Raw genomic sequence first — 24,797 nt, 5'->3', positions numbered from 1 at the left:
TGTAACTACTTGTGTCAATGGTAAATGTATCAACACACTTGACTCACCATGTTATCATATACACAGACACAAATAAACCATATTATTTAAAGTAACAGTTCTACCAAGTATTATTTAGTTTTTCCCTGACATAAAATATACACATACAAGGGTAGAAAACAAAACAGCTCTATCCCTCATGCTGGTGTGGAGAAACTAGCATTGAAGGGGAGACAATCAAAGGCTCAGTGGGTGGGTGAGGATGTCAGGGCAGTCCAATCTGTACGAGATGGGTTGGTGGGGAGTGGGTGAGGTGAAATGGGGTTTAACGTCGCGTCCAAGATTATGGCACTTATATAGCGATAGCGACGTGTGTGTGTGTGTGTGTGTGTGTGTGTGTGTGTGTGTGTGTGTGTGTGTGTGTGTGTGTGTGTGTGTGTGTGTGTGTGTGTGTGTGTGTGTGTGTGTGTGTGTGTGTGTGTGTGTGTGTGTGTGTGTGCTAGTCCGGACTGATGCCGATTTATAGTGCTAGCTCACTGAGATACCATTCAGCAGTTTAACATGAATACCCTACTCAGACACAGAGAGTATACTGACTCTGAGCCGACCAGTCCTTGTTTTAGCCCCTTACTGCCGAGCGCCAGACAGGGTAACAACAAGTACCATCTTTTAACGTCTTTTGGTATGACGCGGCCAGGGATTGAACCCCGGACCTTCCGCTCTCTGGGCAGAACCTCTACCACTAGACCACAGAGGCGGTCGATGGTGGGGAGTGAGGTTGTTGTGTGGGATATGGATAGGGATGTGCCATAGTGATGTGTCGATGAAATGGTGACAGCTTCAAAAGTAAAAGCAATAGATGTAATCACTCTTCAATATTTCAATAGATAATACATAAAGAAATGAACTGTTTGTGTGGGTGTAGGCATGGATGTTACTATGGGTGTTAGTGTGGGTGTAGGTATGGGTGTGGGTGTGGGTGTGGGTGTGGGTGTGGAGTGTGAGGGTAGGGGGTAAGGGAACATTACTGTGATGATGTGCCAGTTGCCATGTAACCATGGTAAGGGGAAAAGGTCTGTAGGTGTGGGTGTGGGTGTGGATTGCGAGGGTAGGGGATAAGGGAACATGAGTGTGATGATGTGCAAGTTGCCATGTAACCATGGTAACACGAAAAGGGTGAGGGTGGAGTGATCATGCACAGCAACCATCGAGATTCCAAGCAGACTGGCAAAATCTCATTCTACATTCACAGCAAACATAATCAAAGAAGCATAAACAGAAATAAAACATTTGACAATGAAAAATAGTCAATTGTGCTCAAACAAAAGAAATGTCAAGTTCAAAGCTACCAGCATGCAAGGAAGTCATCTAGTAATTTGTAAACAGGGAAATCAAACTGGGGCAGATAGTCACACACATGCACGCGAGAGAACAACCACGTGACAAGATGCCATCATTTACCTCCGGGGATCAAGACTGGCAACAAAGAAACATCACACATTTTTATACATAGTATTGTTCTGACAGAAACTGCTGTACTGGCTGCAACAATTCAAAACAAACAACAATGGCTTATTATTCATCACAAGTGCTTGATCAAGAACAAGAACACAGTTGACCTGGCCTTACTTAAAAAACCCACTGAGTACCTGGAAGCACTGGATCAATCAGCTGATCAACATGGACACTGCCTACAATGGCCCTCATCAGGAAAACAAACATGGTCCTGGTACCCAAGTTGTAACACACGATATCCGCATTCCAAATGTCTCATGATATATAAAACTGTTTAATTGGATAGAAACATAAACTGGAATATATCTTGCAGTTAACACTAATGAAGTGTTGTTTGGATATTCGGAAAAACTTAATGTTATAATACTAGTAGTCAAATACAATCCTTTCAAAATAAGAACCTTTACAAATATTCCAATATTTGAATTGTTACAAAGGGAATTTATTAATGAATATAACAGAGATAAGTTCAATGCTTTTTCTGCTTGTAAAAACACCATGTTCTTGTCTTTATGTCATTTTACATTCGAATAACTATCTTCTTCTTCTGTTATCCATGATACAAAGGTAAATGTTACCCCTTCTTCTATTGTGAGCAATGAAAGCAACCATTGCATAAATCCATTGAATTATCTCAAGAAGTGCACTTACAAAGTCTACACATTTTGTAACATGGGGCTATTATCTACTGTATAAATTTTGATATGAACTTAGCCTTATTATTAATCCATTGTATCTGTACATGTATACCTGGAAAAAAAATACCAATTAAAAATATTCTCCTCTGAAAGTGACACCTATCTATTGCTTTTATTTGTTGTGATGATGCATAGGTAGAAATATGATACCGGGGGTATATAAAAGGAGGGATTTCACAATTTAAAAAAAAAATCCCTTGTTTCAGGTGAATGGCCTATGTGGCATTTGATGCACTGGAAGGGAATAAATCACTGTATCATGAGGATTTTTAATGTCAGTATCTCAACATTTCTACAAACAACTCCTAAAACCAGAAGCAATAGAAAGCACAAAGAAGTGATCCATACATTCTTCAACCACTCTATGTATTGCAATATGAAACATAAAGCATGTTCTCTATTGAACATAAACAATCCAAACATTATCCATCACAAAAATAGCTAGACACCATCAGCCCAAGGTCGACTTAATCCTTCTCGTAAGTTCATATTTGAATAATGCCTGTCCAAATCATAAAATACCCTTTCAACAGCATTTTGATGTTCCTTCTGATATTGACCTGACCGTCTTCATCTTTCATAATCCTTATCAAAACCATCTTCCCGAGGCAAGGGCGTCAACTGACTTTTGTAGTCAGTTAACTCCCTTGCCTCAGGAAGATGTATCACAACATATGACAATGAGAAATTTCAAAAGTCTTCTGTTACCCAGAAATCCACATTAACTCACCTACATAAGTGTACCTTGTATATGCCTGTTTATGTGGGGAAGGTTATCAATATTTACACGTGGCATGATATAGAAATCAATACTTATTAACCCACATGAGGGAACCCATCAGAAAGCTACTCTGTTACTGAAAACATGATATTATGGGAGCAAAGCTGCAGAAACAATCCAGCACCGACAATTAATTTTTTTCTATAACGTAGAAAAGAGCAAATCTCAAATAACTTGCCAATTACAGAACACAATGATATCCTCCCAAAACAAAATGGTAAGACATCTACCCTTAACAGTTTTTCATTAATCAAAAACTTTGAAGTTTTGAATAATTCAGTCTGGATAAACTGACGAAAATCTTACAACACCTAACTAAACCCAAACAACTTGTCTTTCTTTTGGAAGTGACAGTCACTTTTCACCCACACTTCAACAACTGACCCAGCAAAGGTTGCTGGACTACTGCCAGTCTGACAGCCACTGATCATGTGAGAGTTACCTACCTTGCAAGGACTTTGCCATAATCCTGGTCCCCTGAGATCTCCGTGGCGATGCTGCCTGTAACAAACGAGAGGATCTCCTCCTGTGACATATCCGCTGTTTTCTTCTCTGTGTTAGCGAGGAGAGAGAGAGGAAAGAAGGCAAGCAGTTAGTAATCCACACACCACAGGCACTAGCTAGAACGTTACAGAAGCAGTCATTCCGTCTGGTTCACAGGTTGCCCTGATCTCCTAGACACATCTTCAAAACAATCACTACCCGAGGACAAGGCACCGTTATGCAAGGATGTTAATGCATGGACTACTTGGTTAAAATAATGGGCTGGAAAAAACAGATACTGCTTTGTGGAACTGACCTGGGTTGGACACTGACATGCAGCTGTAGAACCTAACATTTTCAGTCCACTGGATAACATGTAGCAAAACCCTATACCTTAACTATTGGGCAGTTTGGCAAGGACAAGAGGGCCCACTTGCACAAAGCGATGTTAGCGCTAAGATGATCATAACTACCATACTTTGACATAGACTTACAATAGTCGTAGCGCTGAGATCGCTTTGTTCAAGTGGGCCCAGGACTAGTGCCAGCTTCTATCACTGACATGAGCCTTAAAGTTGACATTTACAGTGGTTCTAGTTTCACAGTAGTCGCTCTTAGCACGCCTTGTTCAAAAGAGGCTCTTTAACTTTGGGTGTAGTTTTCCTGATTCAGATTCAATTATTTACAGACCACCGTGATAACAGTGACATAGCAGACAATGCCGGGACTGTCAACATTCACTCATGTCATACATAACCCACTGATGTTTGGTTCTCCCTTCTAGAACTTACACTAGCCTTTTTACAAGTCACCATTGACATAACCACACAACCCACCATGTGAAAGAGTCTTATGTGTAAATTAGCAATATTTCAGTGATAACATGACAGCAGACATCAGAACTTGGCTTCCCACATTGAAACTTAAGTCTGGAACTGAACCTGGGTCTCTGTGTGTCAAGCCAACAGATTAGACCACTGAGCATGTTGTAAACTATATGAAACTAGTAAGACACATTACAGTTATTGAATTCAAACCAAGCAGCGACCCCTTATATGAACAACAGCTACAGCAGCTTGTCACCGGGGTATGGTTGTCTGACAATCCAGTGATTTTGCGTGGGGCATTATAACTTTTCTATGACTTTATTAAAGTGTAATAGGACATTCATTCGTATCATTATAAACACTGCATATTCACTATTCTGGATAAACTGTTTCTAATATCTAGAATTAATCCATAAAGGTCATAATAGACAGGATTATTCTAGATGGTTGTTTCAATCGCTTAAACAAACACATCATGACGAATTGAGACAGATTTAGGGATATTTTTTATGAGATCTTGCACATAAGTAGCGCCCTTATTTTAAAAGACTGCAGGTAAAGCACTTTCCTGCTTCAATTCTACTATCTCCACGATGACCCCTGACCTATTGGGGAGTGCACAAGGCAGGTTCAGATTGCTTCAGGACAGACCATTTAATTGGAATTTTTGTTCCAAGACAAAATATCTTTCTCTCTGAACAGAGCCGAACAAGATTTTTCACAACACATTTTTTCAGGACATTCCCCCATGTCCATCGAACAATTACTGTGTGGTACAACCTGGGTCAAAATTAGTTCCTTTCAAGTATTCCCCTGACAATCAAATGGTCAGTCCCTTCGGGATCCCAGGTGAGCATGCTGCAGACACCCCCGGTTAGAACAACACAGTGCAGCAACACAAATACACAAACAATGTAATTCCATCTGTGACACATTCTCATTGTTGTAACACAACATTAACTTTTGTCCTTGAATGACTTTAAAGGCTATCTCTTGACACTTGTTTGGCAAAAGGATCTTGATGATATTAAGGTGGGTTGGAGAAAGCCAGTGTTTGTGTGGGGTGATGGTGTCTGGTGCAGGGGCTGGCTTCTATTGTGATGATGTGATGGATGCAGGGCATATTGGGTAGGGGGGTGTAGTGAATGGGGTGTGGTGAATGGCATGTAGATGTCGTTAACACAGTGTACAATTTCTTCTATGTGAAACTTAGAACTTATCATTCAACCCTTTTAGATCATGACGTAGTTGATTATAATCATTTGTGTTAACATACCTAATAGTAATTTTCAATGTTTACTTAACAATGTTCCTGATTGACAAGGTTACATCGGTTATTCAAACCCAACTGATAAAAGAGCTAAGGGACAGAACTCTGCAGGGCAAATTGAGTAACCTTTGGCCACAGAACCCCAAGTTTTTCAAAGTAGATTAATCTACAGAAACTATTTAGAATCCAGTAACACAATTGGGAGGGATTTACTTCGAAAGTTTAGTGTATATACAGGTCAGTTTCTCAAAACTATTCAAATGACTTTGAATAAAATGTCAAATGCAATGGTTATCTCCCTTGATCATATTAGTACTTTTGCTGTTTTCATGTTTTGTGAAGCACAAATAGTTTGTCTTTTGTTACTTTATGAATATACAAAGTTCTCTAACAGAACTATTTTCCATTATGTCAATAAAGACAGAACTAATGTCTACTTGCCAACATCTGAATTTCTGAATTTCAAACAAATGAATTATGTACTTCTTATGCCCTTGGAAGTTGGATGAGTTTAATTGTGAATCTTATGTAATCAACAGAAAAAACACAGCCAGGAAGAATATTTGATAAGCTTATGTATTAACATGGACCTGTTTTTGGACGTGTCTGTTTTTATAGTGGCTGATTCTGCAGGTAATTTTTCATACTATAAACGGAACCTAATGTTTTTAGTTTTCACGCATACTTCTAACATACTTCATGGCTTGTACACGACCAAATTGTCTAGCTCTTAATTATAACGACTGAATCAGAGTTGGGCACAAAACTTGGGAGTTGTCAGTAAACATGGCTGCCCTATTTAACACAAATGTAGCTCTTTTTGCACAAAATCTTGTAACACGTAGTAAACTTTCAACCTGGTTTGCTGTGACTTGTCTAGCTGTGTGATGAAGACTTCAGAATCAAGCTTTGCGCTCCACTGTTCCAGTGTAACTAAGTATCTGATTCTGAAGGTTGGAACTTATATAGCCATTATTGTTATTTTCAAAATATGATTATTTTTCATTCATAAGAATCCCTTTTGCAAATTATTGACTGTTCATATCACTTAATGCCTTCCCTTGTTAATCCATACTTTCTCTTTAGTGCCGATTATTTTTGTTTTTCGTTGTCAATGTATACTGTTGGGGACAAATGACTACCATGCTCTTGAAAATCAATGTGTACTCTTGTAAACCGATATATTGTTGTGGTTTATTTCGAATTCTTTTATATATATACTTGTGGATTATTTAGACAGGTTGATACGCTTCTCCAGGGATATACTTGTGGACTATTTAGACAGGTTGATACGCTTCTCCAGGGATATACTTTTGGATTATTTAGGCAGGTTGATGCGCTTCTCCAGGGATATACTTGTGGACTATTTAGACAGGCTGATACACTTCTCCGGGGATATACTTGTGGATTATTTAGAAAGGCTGATACACTTCTCCTGGGATATACTTGTGGATTATTTAGACATACTGATACACTTCTCCTGGGATATACTTGTGGCTTATTTAGACAGACTGATACACTTCTCCTGGGATATACTTGTGGATTATTTAGAAAGGCTGATACACTTCTCCACGGATATACTTGTGGATTATTTAGACAGACTGATACACTTCACCAGGGATATTCTTGTGGATTATTTAGACAGGTAGATACACTTCTCCAGGGATATACTTGTGGATTATTTAGACAGGTAGATACACTGCTCCAGGGATATACTTGTGGACTATTTAGACAGGCTGATACACTTCTCCTGGGATATACTTGTGGATTATTTAGACAGTAGATACACTTTCCCAGGGATAAACTTGTGGATTATCTAGACAGGTAGATACACTGCTCCAGGGATTCTTGTGGATTATTTAGACAGGCTGAAACACTTCTCCAGGGATATACTTGTGGATTATTTAGACAGTAGATACACTTCTCCAGGGATATACTTGTGGATCATTTAGACAGGTAGATACACTTCTCTGGGGGTATACTTGTGGATTATTTAGACAGACTGATACACTTCTCCAGGTATCTACTTGTGGATTATTTAAACATACTGATACACTTCTCCTGGGATATACTTGTGGATTATTTAAACATACTGATACACTTCTCCAGGGGTATACTTGTGGATTATTTAGACAGGTAGATACACTTCTCTGGGGGTATACTTGTGGATTAGTTAGACAGACTGATACACTTCTCCTGGGATATACTTGTGGATTATTTAGACAGGTAGATACACTGCTCCTGGGATTCTTGTGGATTATTTAGACAGGTAGATACACTTCTCCAGGGATATACTTGTGGATTTTTTAGACAGGTAGATACACTTCTCCAGGGATCTACTTGTGGATTATTTAGACAGACTGATACACTTCTCCTGGGATATACTTGTGGATTATTCAGACAGGTTGATACACTTCTCCAGGGATATACTTGTGGACTATTTAGACAGACTGATACACTTCTCCAGGGATATACTTGTGGACTATTTAGACAGGTTGATACACTTCTCCTGGGATATACTTGTGGATTATTTAGACAGGCTGAAACACTTCTCCAGGGATATACTTGTGGATTATTTAGACAGTAGATACACTTCCCCAGGGATATACTACTGAATTATTTAGACAGGTTGATACACTTATCCAGGGATCTACTTGTGAATTATTTAGACAGGTTGATACACTTATCCAGGGATCTACTTGTGGATTAGTTAGACAGACTGATACACTTCTCCTGGGATATACTTGTGGATTATTCAGACAGGTAGATACACTGCTCCAGGGATTCTTGTGGATTATTTAGACAGGCTGAAACACTTCTTTAGGTATTTACTTGTGGATTAGTTAGACAGACTGATACACTTCTCCTGGGATATACTTGTGGATTATTCAGACAGGTAGATACACTGCTCCAGGGATTCTTGTGGATTATTTAGACAGGCTGAAACACTTCTTTAGGTATTTACTTGTGGATTAGTTAGACAGACTGATACACTTCTCCTGGGATATACTTGTGGATTATTCAGACAGGTAGATACACTGCTCCAGGGATTCTTGTGGATTATTTAGACAGGTAGATACACTTCTCCAGGGTTATACTTGTGGATTATTTAGACAGGTAGATACACTTCTCCAGGGATATACTTGTGGATTATTTAGACAGACTGAGACACTTCTCCTGGGATATACTTGTGGATTATTCAGACAGGTAGATACACTGCTCCAGGGATATACTTGTGGACTATTTAGACAGACCGATACACTTCTCCAGGGATATACTTGTGAATTATTTAGACAGGTTGATACACTTATCCAGGGATCTACTTGTGGATTATTTAGACAGGTTGATACACTTTTCCTGGGATATAACTTTTGGTTATTTAGACAGACTGATACACTTCTCCGCGGCTATATTTATCGATTATATTACATAGATGAATTACAATTATCTTCACAAATCTAGTGGTCAGTGCTGTCAGTTACCCTGTTCATGTTTGTTTGATTACAAGGACAGTTGATTGTATGGTTATATGCATACATAAAAGGGCCTTTTCCCAAAGTAATCATTAATCAGTCCCTGAAATAATCAGACATAACTCTGTTGTTACTGATACCTTACTCCCCAAAGTAATTACAGTAATAAGGGTCTCATAACATAGGAGCAAAAACATCTGATTGTAGACAGGAGTCCATTTCTTTTATGTTATATAACCTCGATGTTTACTTTGACTGTATTTTCCCACTACAGCTCTCTTTCATTTAACTTTCATGTTTCTTATCTTCAAAATATCTTTCTGGTTGTTTTCTTATAGGTATTGCTTTGTCTTTATTGTGCTTGAAAGTTGTTATAGGGGGACATGGTGATGTCCTATATGAACCAGCCTACAATTGCAAGGTCAAGTGCATGGGTTATGTGTGAAGGGTCAAGTGTGAAGGGTCATGGTCTTGTGTTTGTTTTATGGTCAACTCACCCTCCTCCAGTTTCAGTTTTGCCACCTCATGTTCAGCCAAGTAGCTAAATTTTTTTGCTGCAAGAAATTAGGAAAGGGAGATCCCAATTAGAAATAAGTCACTTGATTGTGTACGGGTATTGGGTCAGGGACTTGGCTGTTCTTAAATCAACAAGTGTCAAGAGATAGATGTCTTCAGTGCAACTTCAAGTTAAACAAGTTCCACACCTCTATTGTAGTGGTGATGGCCAAGATGAAAAGCTTTTTACATTGTCCAAGGACAACAGTGACAGTGACAAGGAACTGATGAAGAGTCAATTCATAGTCCTGATGGTTCACTGGTCATGTTTCCATTAGTGTTTTCAGAAAACTGAAAACCCCAATTGTTTCCTGACAAGTTGCACTGAGACCAGTCAAAGCACAGCTGGATACATCACCATACTTCTTTAATCATCTTTTAACAATAATGTGTCACAGAGAGAAATCAAACCTGACTGGCTCTCCGTCCTTCGGCCAGTTGGATGGGGGTCTGCTCTGTCGCTGCTCAGCCATCACAGGAAGTCCACACAGACAGACATGCAAGCTAGCTACTTTTCTACTTCTAACTAAACACTACTCACAACCCAATGCCAGAGAATGTACAGGTCAATTACAAGCAAGATATCTAAGCAGACATAAAAGATAAGAAACAGATCACAGCAAAAGAAACAAGTATAGATGACAGACACACCAATTATTATTTTTCCATAGATTTTACCGATTGCAGTGTATATATATTAAAGAATTTCTTCAAAATGTGAATTTGTAATGATATAAGGAATCAATAGAATGATGTTTAAACAAATCTAAGAAAAGAAATAGACAGGTTGACGCAAGACACAACAACAAGTTGACAACATTCAACATCCAGAATGTGGTACACTCGTATCACTTACTTTGTGTTTTAGGTTCATTCTGTTCCTTGATCTCCTTCTCAAAGAAGCGGCGCTTGTCACTGAACGTCAGACCTTCATTTGGAGCAGACTGATTGTTAGTGTTCTGAAACAGAGAAATGAACACTTAGATACTTGTTCACAGGAAATAACCAAAATATGCATTCTCAATCCATCAACGATGAAGTGATACTTGTACCTTTATTAAAGCAACATTACAAGGAAGCAATGTTCGCATCTTGGTCTGTAAGGAAATCTAGATATTTGCATAAATCTTACAGATAGAAGATGTTTATATCTATCAGTACTTAATATGGGCTCTAAAATATTCTAAAACATAAGTATCTGCATAACAGTCAAGGAACTACTTTTCCATGCTAATCCTTCAGCATCAGTAGCATCTGAACATTGAGGATCGTAAGTTAACGTTACTATTGAAAATGAGATTATACACTGGCTCGCAGAATGCTGTAATTCATAACGGTAATTGATGGTACACGTTGATTCAACAGTGAGAACAGCCACTTAACAGACACAGCACAAACAGGGAACAATAACACTGGCTGAATGAATGAGTCATGTTGGCAGACGTCAAGAAGCACCAGAAACAGCAGCCTGTTGGGTCCCAGTTGGCCTCCAGGGTTATTGTGACCCCCTTGTTGACCAGATGAGGTAATCACACCAGAAGGCCATGTAACATGTTATCCTTAAGTGTCAATGTAGCATCAGTGCAGACCTATGGAATTCAACTTCTGTTTTCTTTCAATGCAAAGTTTAAGTATATGTTTCAGGTACTAATATATACCAAAATGTCAAACTGACAGACGAAAGTAGTTGAAATCCATGTCAGTTTTGCCATCAAAGTTATTTTCTAAGTGTTCCCACAGAAAAACCTTGAATAATTGTTCAATTTACAATATTCTACTTCATATAAATTGATGAAGGAACAAAAATGTATTCCAATGAGTTTTTTCACATTATATCTAGAAATATATTTCCGTTGAGAGAATAATTCATACGATCTGGAAGAAGACATACTAATTTATCTGTAATATTTTTCCACCACAAAAGGTCAGACTAGCTATAACATCGTGACTGTGTGGGCTGGGATTCCTGGCTGCACGAAGCTGGTGACATCAACTTGACAGATGGATCATGATAAGCAGCATGATGTAAATGAGAGGTAACAACCTCCGACAATCATCAGAGGTGATGTGATCTCTCACATCCTGTGTTGGCGAGGCTGACCTTCATCACCAGACTGGGAACTTTCCCAAATAAAACCTCTGGATATGTTGACGAATATCATTGAAGACCCGCTTTGAGTCAGTATGGTTAAGCAATATCATGTCTGGGACACCAGAAAGGGATTTCCCACATTTTACCCATGCGGGAAATTGAACTCAGACCTGTAGTGTGATGAGCAAATGCATTAACCACTAGACTACCCCACCGCCCCCATTCACAGACAAGCATCTCACACAGTGGAGGCTTAGTATCACACACCAGTTCTAAAGATTATGTTTCAGACCTACTTGACAACCCACACAACTGTGTAGGTGTACCTGTGTTTCCACATTCCTGCTAAAATAACTTACTTTCAACACCTACGCTCTTTAAAACTAAAAGATCTAATATTCCCCATGTCATAACCAGGATTGCGTCACTTTTAGAAAGAATGTTCCACATTGAGTATTCAGAATTCTTAATTCCAATAATATTCTACGACTATCTAAAATCCATCAAGCACCAATTATGGTAATTCTATTGTATCATTCCACCCTAGCAAGGCAAGGTTCCAATGTCAAAGGGTTCCATGATGAAAAAACACGTCCCAGACCACATGTAGAAGAGCCCATCTTAGAATGATCCCAATAGCATCATGACCGGCACCGGCACCACCATCCTCCCTCACAAGACAACATGGTCCACGAACCCATACTGCCGCCGTCAGCTCCACATTATGATAAACTAGTAGCCATGTCGGCCACCATTCCATCATCTCCATCCAACCTGTAACTCTACAGCAACCCTGGGTATAATTCCACCGGCAACTCCGCTAAATCTTTCCCGGCATGTAGGCGAGTGATCCGAGGAGAAGAGCACAAGGCTGCTGATGTAACTGGTCCATTGTAGAGGAAGCATCATATCCCTCTCTTCTCCACCCTCGACCGATCAGCAACAATACTGGGTCGGGTAGCACATGGGAACCTACCTCCATTGTCGTGGGGTGAAGGGGATGCAACACAACAGGCTATGATGATGATCAGTGCTAGTCTATTCCTTTGTCCAGTCGACTACACGAGGTGGCTTGAATTAGACTGACGCTGACTGATCCAACAACCCTCCGACAGTAGCTGATAAATATTCATTACATGGAATATTGATTTTCTAGGACCAGGAATGGTTGGCTGTGCTAGTTGCTTGTTGAGGAGGAGTGGTGGTGTCGAGAACAGTGCACTCTGCTCGAGTTTAAGCGAGGACGGACGGCATTCGGATTTATTGATTTGTTTGGATGCATCTCTACAGGGTGCATTTCATAATTTGATAACGCTTTCATCCCAGAAACACCACACTTTGCTAAATCAAACAGCACAAATATTGAAACTGGTGGTGTGTGTTTTTTCTCTCTATCAAGACCAGATGATCACTGTCAGATGGATCCACTGAGGCCATTGATGCGGAAGACATTTTCATCTTTCTTCTCAAACTTCTGTGTTTTTTCAAACTCAAGCTGTGTAATTCTAAAGCATCTTATTCCTGGTATAATTGAGTTCAATTTCCATCACAAACAGGTAAAAAATCATCTGTTTATTAAGAAAAAGTTGGAAGGTGTCATGTAAATTGATTGAAGTATTCATAAATTCTTTTGTGAAAATGTTCGGAAAACACCAGACTATTGTGTACCAATTTAATAAATTAATATGAATTGGATCAAAATGTCACAATGGCAATTACCTGAAATGATAAGAAACAAAATGGTGAAAGAGAAGTGTTTTTACAGTCTGATTCACACTTAAATGATCCTTCAATAATTCAGTTTTAGCCAGTACCAGTATATGACTCGCTCAGCTTTTAAATCCATGCCTTCAGCTTGGCATGTACACGGCAAGCAATACAGCTCATGCAAATATTTCTATCAATTATTCACACAACTGAAAGATAGCTGTCACTGTGGCAGGTGTCATTACCACCTGAAACATGATATCCCACTGTTGGAAGATATCAACTGATAACCTCTCATCCATCAGAAATCATTATAACCACTGCTTAATCCCGCTGTTTTTCTCCCCGTGATCACCATGTGATAAGACATGTGAGGAATACTACTGCCCACACATCATGTAGGCACGCCCATCTTGCATCCCCCTTTAACCATCTACTGATGCATGCAGAAAGTGCCTCATAAGAATAATAGGAAACTGAGAGAGGGAAAATAATTCTGATTGACGAATGCCCAGAAGATTGAAAAGATTTGTCTTCTTTGCCTAGAATGTAAGACACAAAACTGTGTACACCTCCCACAGATGATGTTTGACATTGAAACATCAGACGAAAACAATAAAAAAAAAGACGGAATTCCGACTTGAGACAGAAATATCACATGCCCAGTTTTACCACCCATTACATCAAGGGAGTACTTGTTGTGTCAGAAATGAATCCTTGAAACCATGTTATCTTCAGCAGGCAGGTGGATGGGAGGGACAGAACATGTCCCCCCAGAGAAATACATCGACATACGTGTTGATGTTTAATGAACAGCCAATCCTTTTCCAGGTATGTGTGCAGCAGGGTTATAGTTTTTCAGCTATTGTTGAGAAGAATTAAAATAGAAAATAACAATTCCCAGTCCCCCTTCCCTCCAGAAGATGAAATCTTTGGTCGATTACAAGATTAATAATATAACCTAGGAGGGCTTGTTCATGTTCATCACGGATATTGAAAACATTTCTCTCGAATAATATGAAATATTGAAGAAAACTGAGTCAGAACTGTATTATTATCTGTCGGTGATAATTCTCTGCTGAATTGACACCGATGGTTCCTTTTTGTGACACTGGCAACATGGAGTAATTCAACATGTTGAATTCATCACTGCTTGAATGCCCCACATGGGACATGATCAAGTGGCACAACATTAATTGTCTGCAGCTCAATAGCCAACCTGCAGCTGAAGCTGTGATTAGAAGCCGACACCGAGATGACTAAGATGAAATATGGTATGACGTAATTCCCGCAGGCAGTTGATACAGACATGTTGATAATTAACATGCAGTATTCTATCATGTGGGATAAACAATTTTCACTGCATGTAATTCTACTTGCTTCCTGCTTGATTAAATAGGAAGGCTCTGGTGTCTTTTTAACAAAGCATGGAGTAATAACATCATTCAGTAATTAAATGCATAATAATCAGCAATGATAATTTCAAGTGTTTTTTACAGCCACAATGAACGGCAGGCCAAAACATGAGGATCTTAAGTATCTGAGTATGTAAAAAGTGAGATAAATTGTCTAATCATATACAATATAAATATTGTCAGTTATTGTCTGATACAGCCCAAGAAACTCTTATGCATAGCTACCATAGTTGCCATAGAATGCACTCTGATCCAATAAGTGCCCTGAAATCTTCATACGCTGCCTCAACTAAGACTGAAAATGTACAGGACTATTTTCTTGTTTACATTACATTACATAAATGCAGTGCAGAAGGGAACATATTTGCCTTGTAACTATCATGGAAAACGTTTAGTTTATTGTTTGAGGTAAGTTTGTTCAACACTGCTTGATCTGACAACAGATTTAAGTCACTGGGTATTTCAACCCATTTCACCTCACTTCTGTAGTCTGAACCAAAAATAGAAGTTGATGAGAGAGCGTAGATCCAAACTGATGGGTACAGGAGACACAATCAGCCAATTGACATCTGAGTGTGTGTGTGTGAGTGTGAGTGTGTGTGTGAGTGTGTGTATGTGTGAGTGTGTGTGTGTGTGTGTGTACACTAGTTCGGACTCATGCTGATTTTATAGTGCTAGCCCAGAGATAACAAGACGCAGATTAACATGAATACCCCACTCAGACACTGTACACTGACATCCAAGCCGACCAGTCCCTGTTTTTGGCCCCTTAATTCCGAGTGCCAGACAGGGTAACAACAAGTACAATCTTTTAACATCTATTGGTATGACACGATTGGTTGGTAGGTTGTTTAATGCTGCACTCAGCAATATTCCAGCTATATGACGGCGGTCTGTAAATAATCGAGTCTGGACCAGACAATCCAGTGAGTGATATCATGAGCATCGATCCACACAATTGGGATCGATGACATGCATCAACCAAGTCAGCGAGCCTGACCACCTGATCCCGTTAGTCGCCTTTTATGACAAGCATAGTCACCTTTTACGGCAAGCATGGGTTGCTGAAGACCTATTCTACCCCGGAATCTTCATGGGTCGGTATGACACGGCCAGGGATCGTAGCCTCTACCACCAGACCACAGAGGGGGTCACCAACTAAGCATCCTAATCTGTAGGAATCTGGCAGGATTGAACCCACGATCAGGATATGCTTGCATGACTAAGGGATGCAATTCTGCATATCAAATGCCAGCAGGAAATGAGACAGTTTATTTTATTCATCTCTTGATGTGATGCCACAGGGGGCCCATTCAGCCCCTGAACACTCATGTGGGTAAAGTATCAAATTCCTTGTTTGACTGTCTGCAGCATCTCAAACAACACAAACTCAGGCTCCTCATGCCTTCATACATCCAAATATTCCAAAACAAAAAGAGCAATTGGATTATTCCATTTCTTGAAAACCTATCAACTTCAGCATCTTTAAATACGACTCAAAGTCCCAGATGGCGTTTGCTTGCTGGCAGGGCTGACCAAGACATGTCAGGGACGAACTTTATGATGCCAAGCTTTCATCAATTTTGTCTCTGAAGGGATCTAAATTCTGATCAGTTCTCCAACATCAAAGACTCAAATTTCTAGCTACAATCAATAGAAGCGGTGCATTAAGAGGTCAGGACCCATAACTCCACAAAGGGAATAACCGGGTGTGACAGAAAACAAAGGTTCCGAGACGGCTCAATGTCTGACAATGATATGGCCTCCACTGTGATGTACAGAATCACTGGTCCATGGGGTGGGGAAGGAGGCATGAATCCATGGCAATAATAGAAAACACTTCAATGGCTTCTCTGTATTCTATTTTTGACAAGCAAATTGGTTGATGGCCAATTGACTGGAAATAAATATCTACAGATACATCCCTAAACATGCAAGGTAACATGGTTAGCATGGATGCAGTTTCACTTGTCATTACATGAAGGAAGTCGTATTTAGCCAAACAATTTCAAACGTTCCTTTTTTCAATCATGTCTGACTGCTGACTTCAACAGCCGAGTTCTCCAATAAACGGCCTGGATTATTTATCACTATTTGAAGTTGAACCCAAGTTGGTATTTGTTCAAATTATTCATTGAATTTTTCAATATTATTGATCACCAAGGTCATGTCATGGGATAAGCATTTTACACATGAACACAACAAATACCTCATACGTGAGACATCTCAATACAATGTGAAATTGATTTAAATATTTTCTGAGAACAACAAGTATTGATACCTGGCTTCCAGAAGTTGCTGATAATATCCAATCGAAACTAACAATTCTGGCACTATAAAATCTGCCCAATCGCCCAAATCTATTCCTTAATATTCTGGTCATCTCTCACTTCTTCTAATATTTTCCAATCTCAAACAGTCTGATTTATTGCATTATCAACATCAAATGACATAATTCAAGTTAATTCTATAAAGCCACTTCATTCCTGACCAGCATTTCACATTGAATCCTGAACCACGTTATTACGATGCAATTAGCTGCAATTAACTTCAACAGATTCAATTTCCTCAGTGCTTTATGATCCAAACATGATTGATATGAAGATCTGGCAACTTCTTAAGGAATTGAATCATTTCAGAATTAAATGTCTTGCTAGTCTTTTATCTGTCTGACTCACAAGGCAAACTGGATGGCTTCACACAGCTCCAGCATCTTCACATGTTAAACCCAACATATTGTTCACAAGAAAAACAGATTTTGCCGTCTCTTCATGGTAATTATCTCTAGCCAATACCGGCCACCAGTGCTGACATACAAATATTATGAAATCTGTCCGCTAAAACATTTGTCAAATGATACAGTCTTCAGAAGAATCTTGATTGGCTGTTGAGTAAGCAAGTATGCAATTTGCTAGAGCTGTTGTATGACAGCTGAGCTACAGATGGAGTTCAGGAACGATTTGGTGTCTGGACAAGACTTGATTACTTACAGGTGAGGTGAGGTGAGGTGAGGTGAGGTGAGGCGAGGTGAGGTGAAATGGGGTTTAGCGTCGCGTCCAAGATTATTGCACTTATATAGCGACGTGCATGTACGTGTGTGTGTTTGTGTTGCTGCTTGTACTAGTCCTGACTGATGCCGATTTATACTGCTAGCTCACTGAGATACCATGCCGCAGTTTAACATGAATACCCCACTCAGACACAGTATACTGACTCCGAGCCGACCGGTCCTTGTTGTAGCCCCTTAATGCCGAGCGCCAGGCAGGGTAACAATAAGTACCATCTTTAAACGTCTTTCGGTATGACGCGGCCGGGGATCAGATTACTTACAGACAACCATGACAAAGACATGATAGCCGACTGTTCCATTCACTCACTTGCATACCTTACAAGCTCTATGTTGTGATAAATAAATTCCTCACAATCTGCTCAAAATAGAGAAGCACTTTCTACACTCATGTACAGGCATAAGTTGTCAGAGACAAGCCTCATTTCACTATTTATTGACTTTTTGTGATCTAAAAGATTGTGATAGGCAATATAAACTAGAACAGAAACACCCTTCCGCTACCTGAGAAATGTGAGTGAGTGAGTGAGTGAGTGGTGAATGTTGTTTTATGCCACAGTAACCAATACTCAAACTACATCACATCCTAGTAAATAATCAAGTCTTGGGCCAGGCCAACCAGTGGTTGAAAGAATGAGCAACAATCCACACCAGTCTGATCATGAAATGACGGCATTTTAAAATAACATGCACATTTATAGTGGTTCTAGAAAACATCATCTCTTGTTGATTGTCATATTAAAATAAATACATTCTTGCAATTGAACTCTGAAACATGGATACATATATTGTGGCTTCAATGTTTTGTTTTGACCCAATACTGAAAGACGTTCTCTACATCCACAATCACATCTCCCTAAAGACTGTCTCCCGCCATTACCATACTCTCCATCAGTCTGTAGCTGAATCATTTATTTATCTTCTACTCAGGTATCAGTGATTTTCATCTTCAAATAAAACAAGTGATATTTACTGATTTAAATAGTAACAAAGCATTCTATTTTCATAAAGAACAATTTGTTTCAACTATGGCTAATATTAAAATTATTTGAACAGTTGCAGACGATTATTATATAATAATGTTACTTGATGCCATGTTGAAGAAACAACAATGTAACTCACAGTGAACTATTTTCAGACCGAGAATTGCGCAAGTAAATGACAAATGGTTTACTGATCTGCAAGTTTCTCTTGTTAAATATAACATGCAGCGTGATCTGATCGGACAAGACAGCATCTAGTTTCAGGATTCCTGATGAAGCGTGGGTTGTTTAACTCAGCAGCAGCAGTCAGCAATGTTCCAGCTATATCACAGCGGCTTGTATGTCCGGACCAGGCAAACCCCCAATGATCCATGCAGTTGTGGTATAATTTTGAGTCAATGATTTACAGGTTAACATGACAACAGTAACAAGTCTGCATAAAAAAATAACTTCTTTCACACTCTCAATCATTATTATTATAAGCCAAATAACATGAGTGAGTGAGGTAGTTTACAGGCCTTTAAACAGTATATATATCATGGCATGTCACCTTGATGTGGGAAGTAAGTTTGACATTATACAAGTCTTACATATTTACTACTGTGGTGAAACCCATGAGCATAGCTATAGTGCTCACAATCCTAGCAATATAATCAGGTCGACCCAGGATTCAAACCCAGGATCACAGGTGTTAGAGGGGATGCAACTTGGCACCTCGAATCATGGCTACTTAGACAACTGGGCCCCCGTGCCCGTCCAATGAACATAAAAAGGCAAAGTTATAGTTATTTCTTCTTCCTGCTTCAACGAAACTCATTGAAAGGTTTGTCAAACCAATTACTGTAACAAAACACTGAGTGGGTTAGATCGTTGACTTTGTGTGCTGGCGATTAGGTGCCTCACTCTTAGAGTGTAGATTCGAATCCCGGGTGGGAACTAAACCCCAAAAAGCATAGAATTTGAACTTTACCAAGAAAGTGTTATTCCAAATATAACATTTGTTCTATGTGACCACTTTCTTAAAGGTATTGTGTATTCAAACCAATTACTGTTGTCGAGACACATCTCTGCTAATATGCAGATAGGGCAGAGTGACCATTCCAATCAATGCCACCAACAATGGCGGTTATCTAACACATGGTTACAATGCTAATAACATCACCAAGAACACATGTGGCAGCATGTATGCAAATATCTAACAATTAGGGACTAACCCGTATCATCTATCAGCTGCAAGTAATTTCGGTAGCGTGCCTCAGCTGCCCGAACTGTTTCAAGACAAAGAAAATTGTCCAATGGGATGAATATTATATAAGGAACAAACGCAACAGTGATGGATGATAATAAATGGGAAGACTAGCAGATGGGAGTCTTTTCCACAATGCAGCTACGGGGTATATTTCACACCTTGTCCATCTATACAAGCTTAGTATCAGCCGTCAAATTGACTAACGAGGGAGTCATAATCAGCAGCTTCACACACATATAGCAATCTGTCATCTGAATTAGATGCATCACAAACCATCTCACACAAAGGGGAGGAAATCCATACAAACAAGATAGTGGACATGTAGATGCATAAAAATTTCATGCTGGGAAATATATCATTTACAAGTCAATATCATTATAAACATCATCAGGGGTAGCGAGTGATAAGTTGGGTGTAACGACACATTGGGCAGTATTTCAGTATCAGCTTGATGTGGTCGGAAAGCCTGAACTAATGCAGGTCTTAGACGCTTACCACTTTGGTGAGAGCAATCAGAATGCTTAGGTGCTAAAAAACCTAGCTTCAACTTCAAGGCAAATATTGAATTTCAAACAAAGATCAGAGGATCCTGACTCACTTGAGGACACAACACAGCTAATTGTGGTTCCCTCTATTCAGGGGTTGCCAATATCACTAGCAAGCCTTTCCAAGGATTTCTAATGTTAAAGGTATCCTTTGGACGGAAGTAGTTTTGGACAACGTAATTACGTTATAACTATTCATGGCAGTGGACTTCCCAGGTTAATTTCTGTGGCTGTGCAGGACTCAGTTACAAATGTCACATTAGTGTTACTGGAAAGGTAAAGCCAACAAAAACCTGGCTGAAGTCTTGTAAAGATACACTTGAAGTGAGTGAGTGAGTGAGTTGGGTTTAAAGCCGCTTTTAACAGTATTCCAGTTATATCACTGCGTGTCAGCTTAATGTGAGAGGAGAGCTTGAAGTGATGCAGGTCTCAGACGTTGACCACTTCGGTGAAACCCATGAGCACGGGGATGGTGCTAACAAACCTAGAAACATAATCGGGCAATCATAGGTTTCTGGCGTGCCCAAGGGACGCAACTCTGCACAGGCAACTGGGCCACCCATGCCCCTGATACACTTTAAGACGGAGCCGGACGTGTTTTACACAACTCAATTATTAATATTTTTTTCATCTGCATCATTCCATCAGATAATTTGGAATCCCTTAAACAGCGTTAGAACTTGGCACTAGTCCTTTAGTCCTTACCAAACTGCCCAATAGTAAAGGTATCCTAAGGACTAGTAGAAATTGGCCCATTTTAAGGGTTTTGCTATATGTTATCATTATAAGGACTAGTGGACAAAAACTGTTAGTTTCTAACCCTGCCTTAAAGCCTCTCTTTTACAGACTCTAATTTCTTATATATTTTTTTACAGCCTTACTTCGGCATTTCACCAACTTGATACTTCATTTGCATATTCATCTGGCACATACAATATATGGCTAAATAATTCAACATCATGGTGCTGTGCAATTGGCATGGGAAAGCATTCACTGAATTCTCCAATCCTAGATTTGGAAGCCTGTGTATTGGTGTATCCCACAACTCTCACACTGCCTTGCTACAGAGATGGTGATGAGGTGATACACAGGCAGGCAAGACAAGTGGAATTTCCCATCCCTCCCCATGCAGGGGCACTGTAAATGTTAATCTCTCTCCTAACTTGAGCTGACATTTCAAGCACTAACCTTCTATGTAATTGTCATCAAATATCAAACGGTCCAATAATTTCCATTTATGGCAAGGTTTTGATGAATAATTCATGAATGATGGCAAATTATTATCAAGATAACATGATCCTGCATCATGTAAGCCATTAGAGTTTCCGAGTGTGTCGTCATTGATTGTCCAGGAGAGGCTGTGAAACTACGACTGAGCAGTGAGATTGGGATAATAAATTCTTAAGGAGGTGACTCTACCTTTGTGGCAGAGAAAGAAAAAAAGAAAATGGCAAAAAATATACATATATTTGCAACAAATTCTTTCTCTGTTGTCTTGATTAACTCATTGAGACCTGACAGGATTTAATTCAGTTTATAAGATGCTAGCAAAACAGGTATCTGTATCATCTGTATAAAAAGCAGTGTCAGAAATTAAGGGAGAGCAGGGGTCCTTGAGCTTTGCTGCTCTAGCACTTGAACCTAAAAGGCCCCCCAAATCTTTACCATTGGTGTTAAAACAATGACCAGTTCACATTCATTCTGAAGTTGAAATGACTGCCTCCATGGTCTAGTCAGTGGTAGAGCGTCCGCTCGGACGCGTTATACCAAAGACGTTAAATGATGGTACTTGTTGTTACCCTGTCTGATGCTCAACATTAAAGGGCTAAAACAAGGACTGGTCGGCTCGGAGTCAGTATACTGTGTCTGAGTGGGGTATTTATGTTAAACTGCGGCATCTCAGGGGACTAGCACTATAAACCAGCATCAGTACGGACTAGTACAAGCACGCGCGCACACACAGCATGTTGCTATGTAAGTGGAATAATCTTGGACACAACGTTAAACCCCATTTCACGTCACCTCACCTTAAGTTCAATCACTGAAAAGTATGTAACATTTGGATGCAAAGTATTTTTATGGTCACTGTTTTCATTAAAAAAGACATGTCCATGATTGTACTTATTCTAAACAACCAAAATAACATTTCACACAAGAGATGCATGGCGAAAACAAAGTGAATATCCTGTCATATATGATAATCAAAACAGATACAAGAAAACATGATTTCAGCTTGATAAGATCTTTCAAGTAGATTAATTTAAACTGAGGTACTTCCCTGCAACAAAGCAAATATGTTTATATTATTTTGTTATTAAATGTGACGAAGTCATAACTTCACTTTGTAGTACTATTTGCATACCTTTTTGCCACAAGCAACACGAACACCAGCTATTAAATTACTTACATTCTTTGAACAAATTAACTTTGGCTTTAGGTTATTAATGATCTTGAAATTCTGAACAAAATATATGCTGACTTGACAAAAGCTGTTCACTATGCACAATGAACCAGCAGACATTGTTGATGTACAACTACTTAAGACAGTGTCAACAGGAGACAACAAGTCCTTGATACCACTCATAGACAGTGTCAACAGGAGACAACATATCCTTGACACCACTCACAGACAGTGTCATCAGGAAACAACATATCCTTGACACCACTCACAGACAGTGTCAACAGGAGACAACATATCCTTGACACCACTCACAGACAGCGTCATCAGGAAACAACATATCCTTGACACCACTCACAGACAGTGTCAACAGGAGACAACATATCCTTGACACCAATCACAGACAGTGTCATCAGGAGACAACATATCCTTGACACCAATCACAGACAGTGTCAACAGGAGACAACATATCCTTGACACCAATCACAGACAGTGTCAACAGGAGACAACATATCCTTGACACCACTCACAGACAGTGTCATCAGGAGACAACATATCCTTGACACCACTCACAGACAGTGTCAACAGGAGACAACATATCCTTGACACCAATCACAGACAGTGTCAACAGGAGACAACATATCCTTGACACCAATCACAGACAGTGTCATCAGGAAACAACATGTCCTTGGCACCAATCACAGACAGTGTCAACAGGAGACAACATATCCTTGACACCACTCACAGACAGTGTCATCAGGAGACAACATATCCTTGACACCAATCACAGACAGTGGCATCAGGAAACAACATGTCCTTGACACCACTCACAGACAGTGTCATCAGAAGACATATCCTTATCACCACTCACAGACAGTGTCATCAGAAGACATATCCTTAACACCACTCACAGACAGTGTCATCAGAAGACATATCCTTGACACCACTCACAGACAGTGTCAACAGGAGACAACATGTCCTTGACACCACTCACAGACAGTGTCATCAGGAGACATATCCTTGATACTACTCACAGACAGTGTCACCAGGAGACAACATATCCTTGACACCAATCACAGACAGTGTCAACAGGAGACAACATATCCTTGACACCAATCACAGACAGTGTCAACAGGAGACAACATATCCTTGACACCACTCACAGACAGTGTCATCAGGAGACATATCCTTGACACCACTCACAGCATCAGGGAGAAATGTCCAACACTGTTTTCACAGTTTCACATATTCAACCTTCAACTGATTCTATATATAACTTGTTTCCATGGAAATGACAAAAGATGAAATGTAATAATTACAAAGTTTATATGCATACATAAGTCTGCCTAGACATTTCCTATACTTTTTCAGATTAGTTCTGCTCCAAAAACAAAACCAAAGTCAGTTCAGTGAAACTAGATTCCATGAAAATTCTAGACTGGCACGAGTGTAGAAATTCATGAAGAATCATTGAACGCATTTTAAGTTCTATGGAAATGAAACGATTATGTTCCAGGAAAGTCTCTTCTGAGTTCCAGCACTGATAACCAAGTCTGAGGGATGACAATGGCAGCAAAATATATCACCTGTGTAAACAGCCGGGAGTCGGCAGATCCAGGGCGGAATTAAGCGATTCACAGGAACGACTGAGCTGGCTTTCAAATCCCAGAATTACATGGAAGATCATCCTCCCAAAAGTCGTTACATTGACTTGATGAACATGTTAAAGCTTTCAGTGAAATTAAATGGTATTGAGGAAA

General features: G+C 39.6%; 1 protein-coding gene across 16 annotated transcripts in view; it reads right to left on the bottom strand.

Moving 5' to 3' along the window:
- LOC139472451 (protein scribble homolog) overlaps nt 1-24,797 on the bottom strand; it is a 117,047-nt gene that overhangs the window by 10,569 nt on the left and 81,681 nt on the right. For 9 of the 16 annotated variants that reach the window (XR_011653938.1, XR_011653950.1, XM_071254964.1 and 6 more), the window contains 4 exons: nt 10,438-10,540; nt 9,524-9,580; nt 3,420-3,525; nt 1,441-1,455 (listed from right to left, as the gene is read on the bottom strand). Coding sequence is in view for 14 of the 16 variants with exons in the window: in XM_071254964.1 (XP_071111065.1) it covers nt 1,441-1,455; nt 3,420-3,525; nt 9,524-9,580; nt 10,438-10,540 (281 nt within the window). In the remaining 2 variants the exon portion in view is untranslated. The remainder of the gene's footprint in view (nt 1-1,440; nt 1,456-3,419; nt 3,526-9,523; nt 9,581-10,437; nt 10,541-24,797) is intronic. The other 7 variants (XM_071255086.1, XM_071255630.1, XM_071255340.1 and 4 more) reach the window with 4 other exon arrangements.

Source organism: Haliotis cracherodii, unplaced genomic scaffold (assembly GCF_022045235.1).
Source record: "Haliotis cracherodii isolate W230 unplaced genomic scaffold, xgHalCrac1.p SCAF_1, whole genome shotgun sequence".
Classification (NCBI taxonomy): domain Eukaryota; kingdom Metazoa; phylum Mollusca; class Gastropoda; order Lepetellida; family Haliotidae; genus Haliotis; species Haliotis cracherodii.
This window is presented reverse-complemented; position numbering and strand designations above follow the sequence as displayed.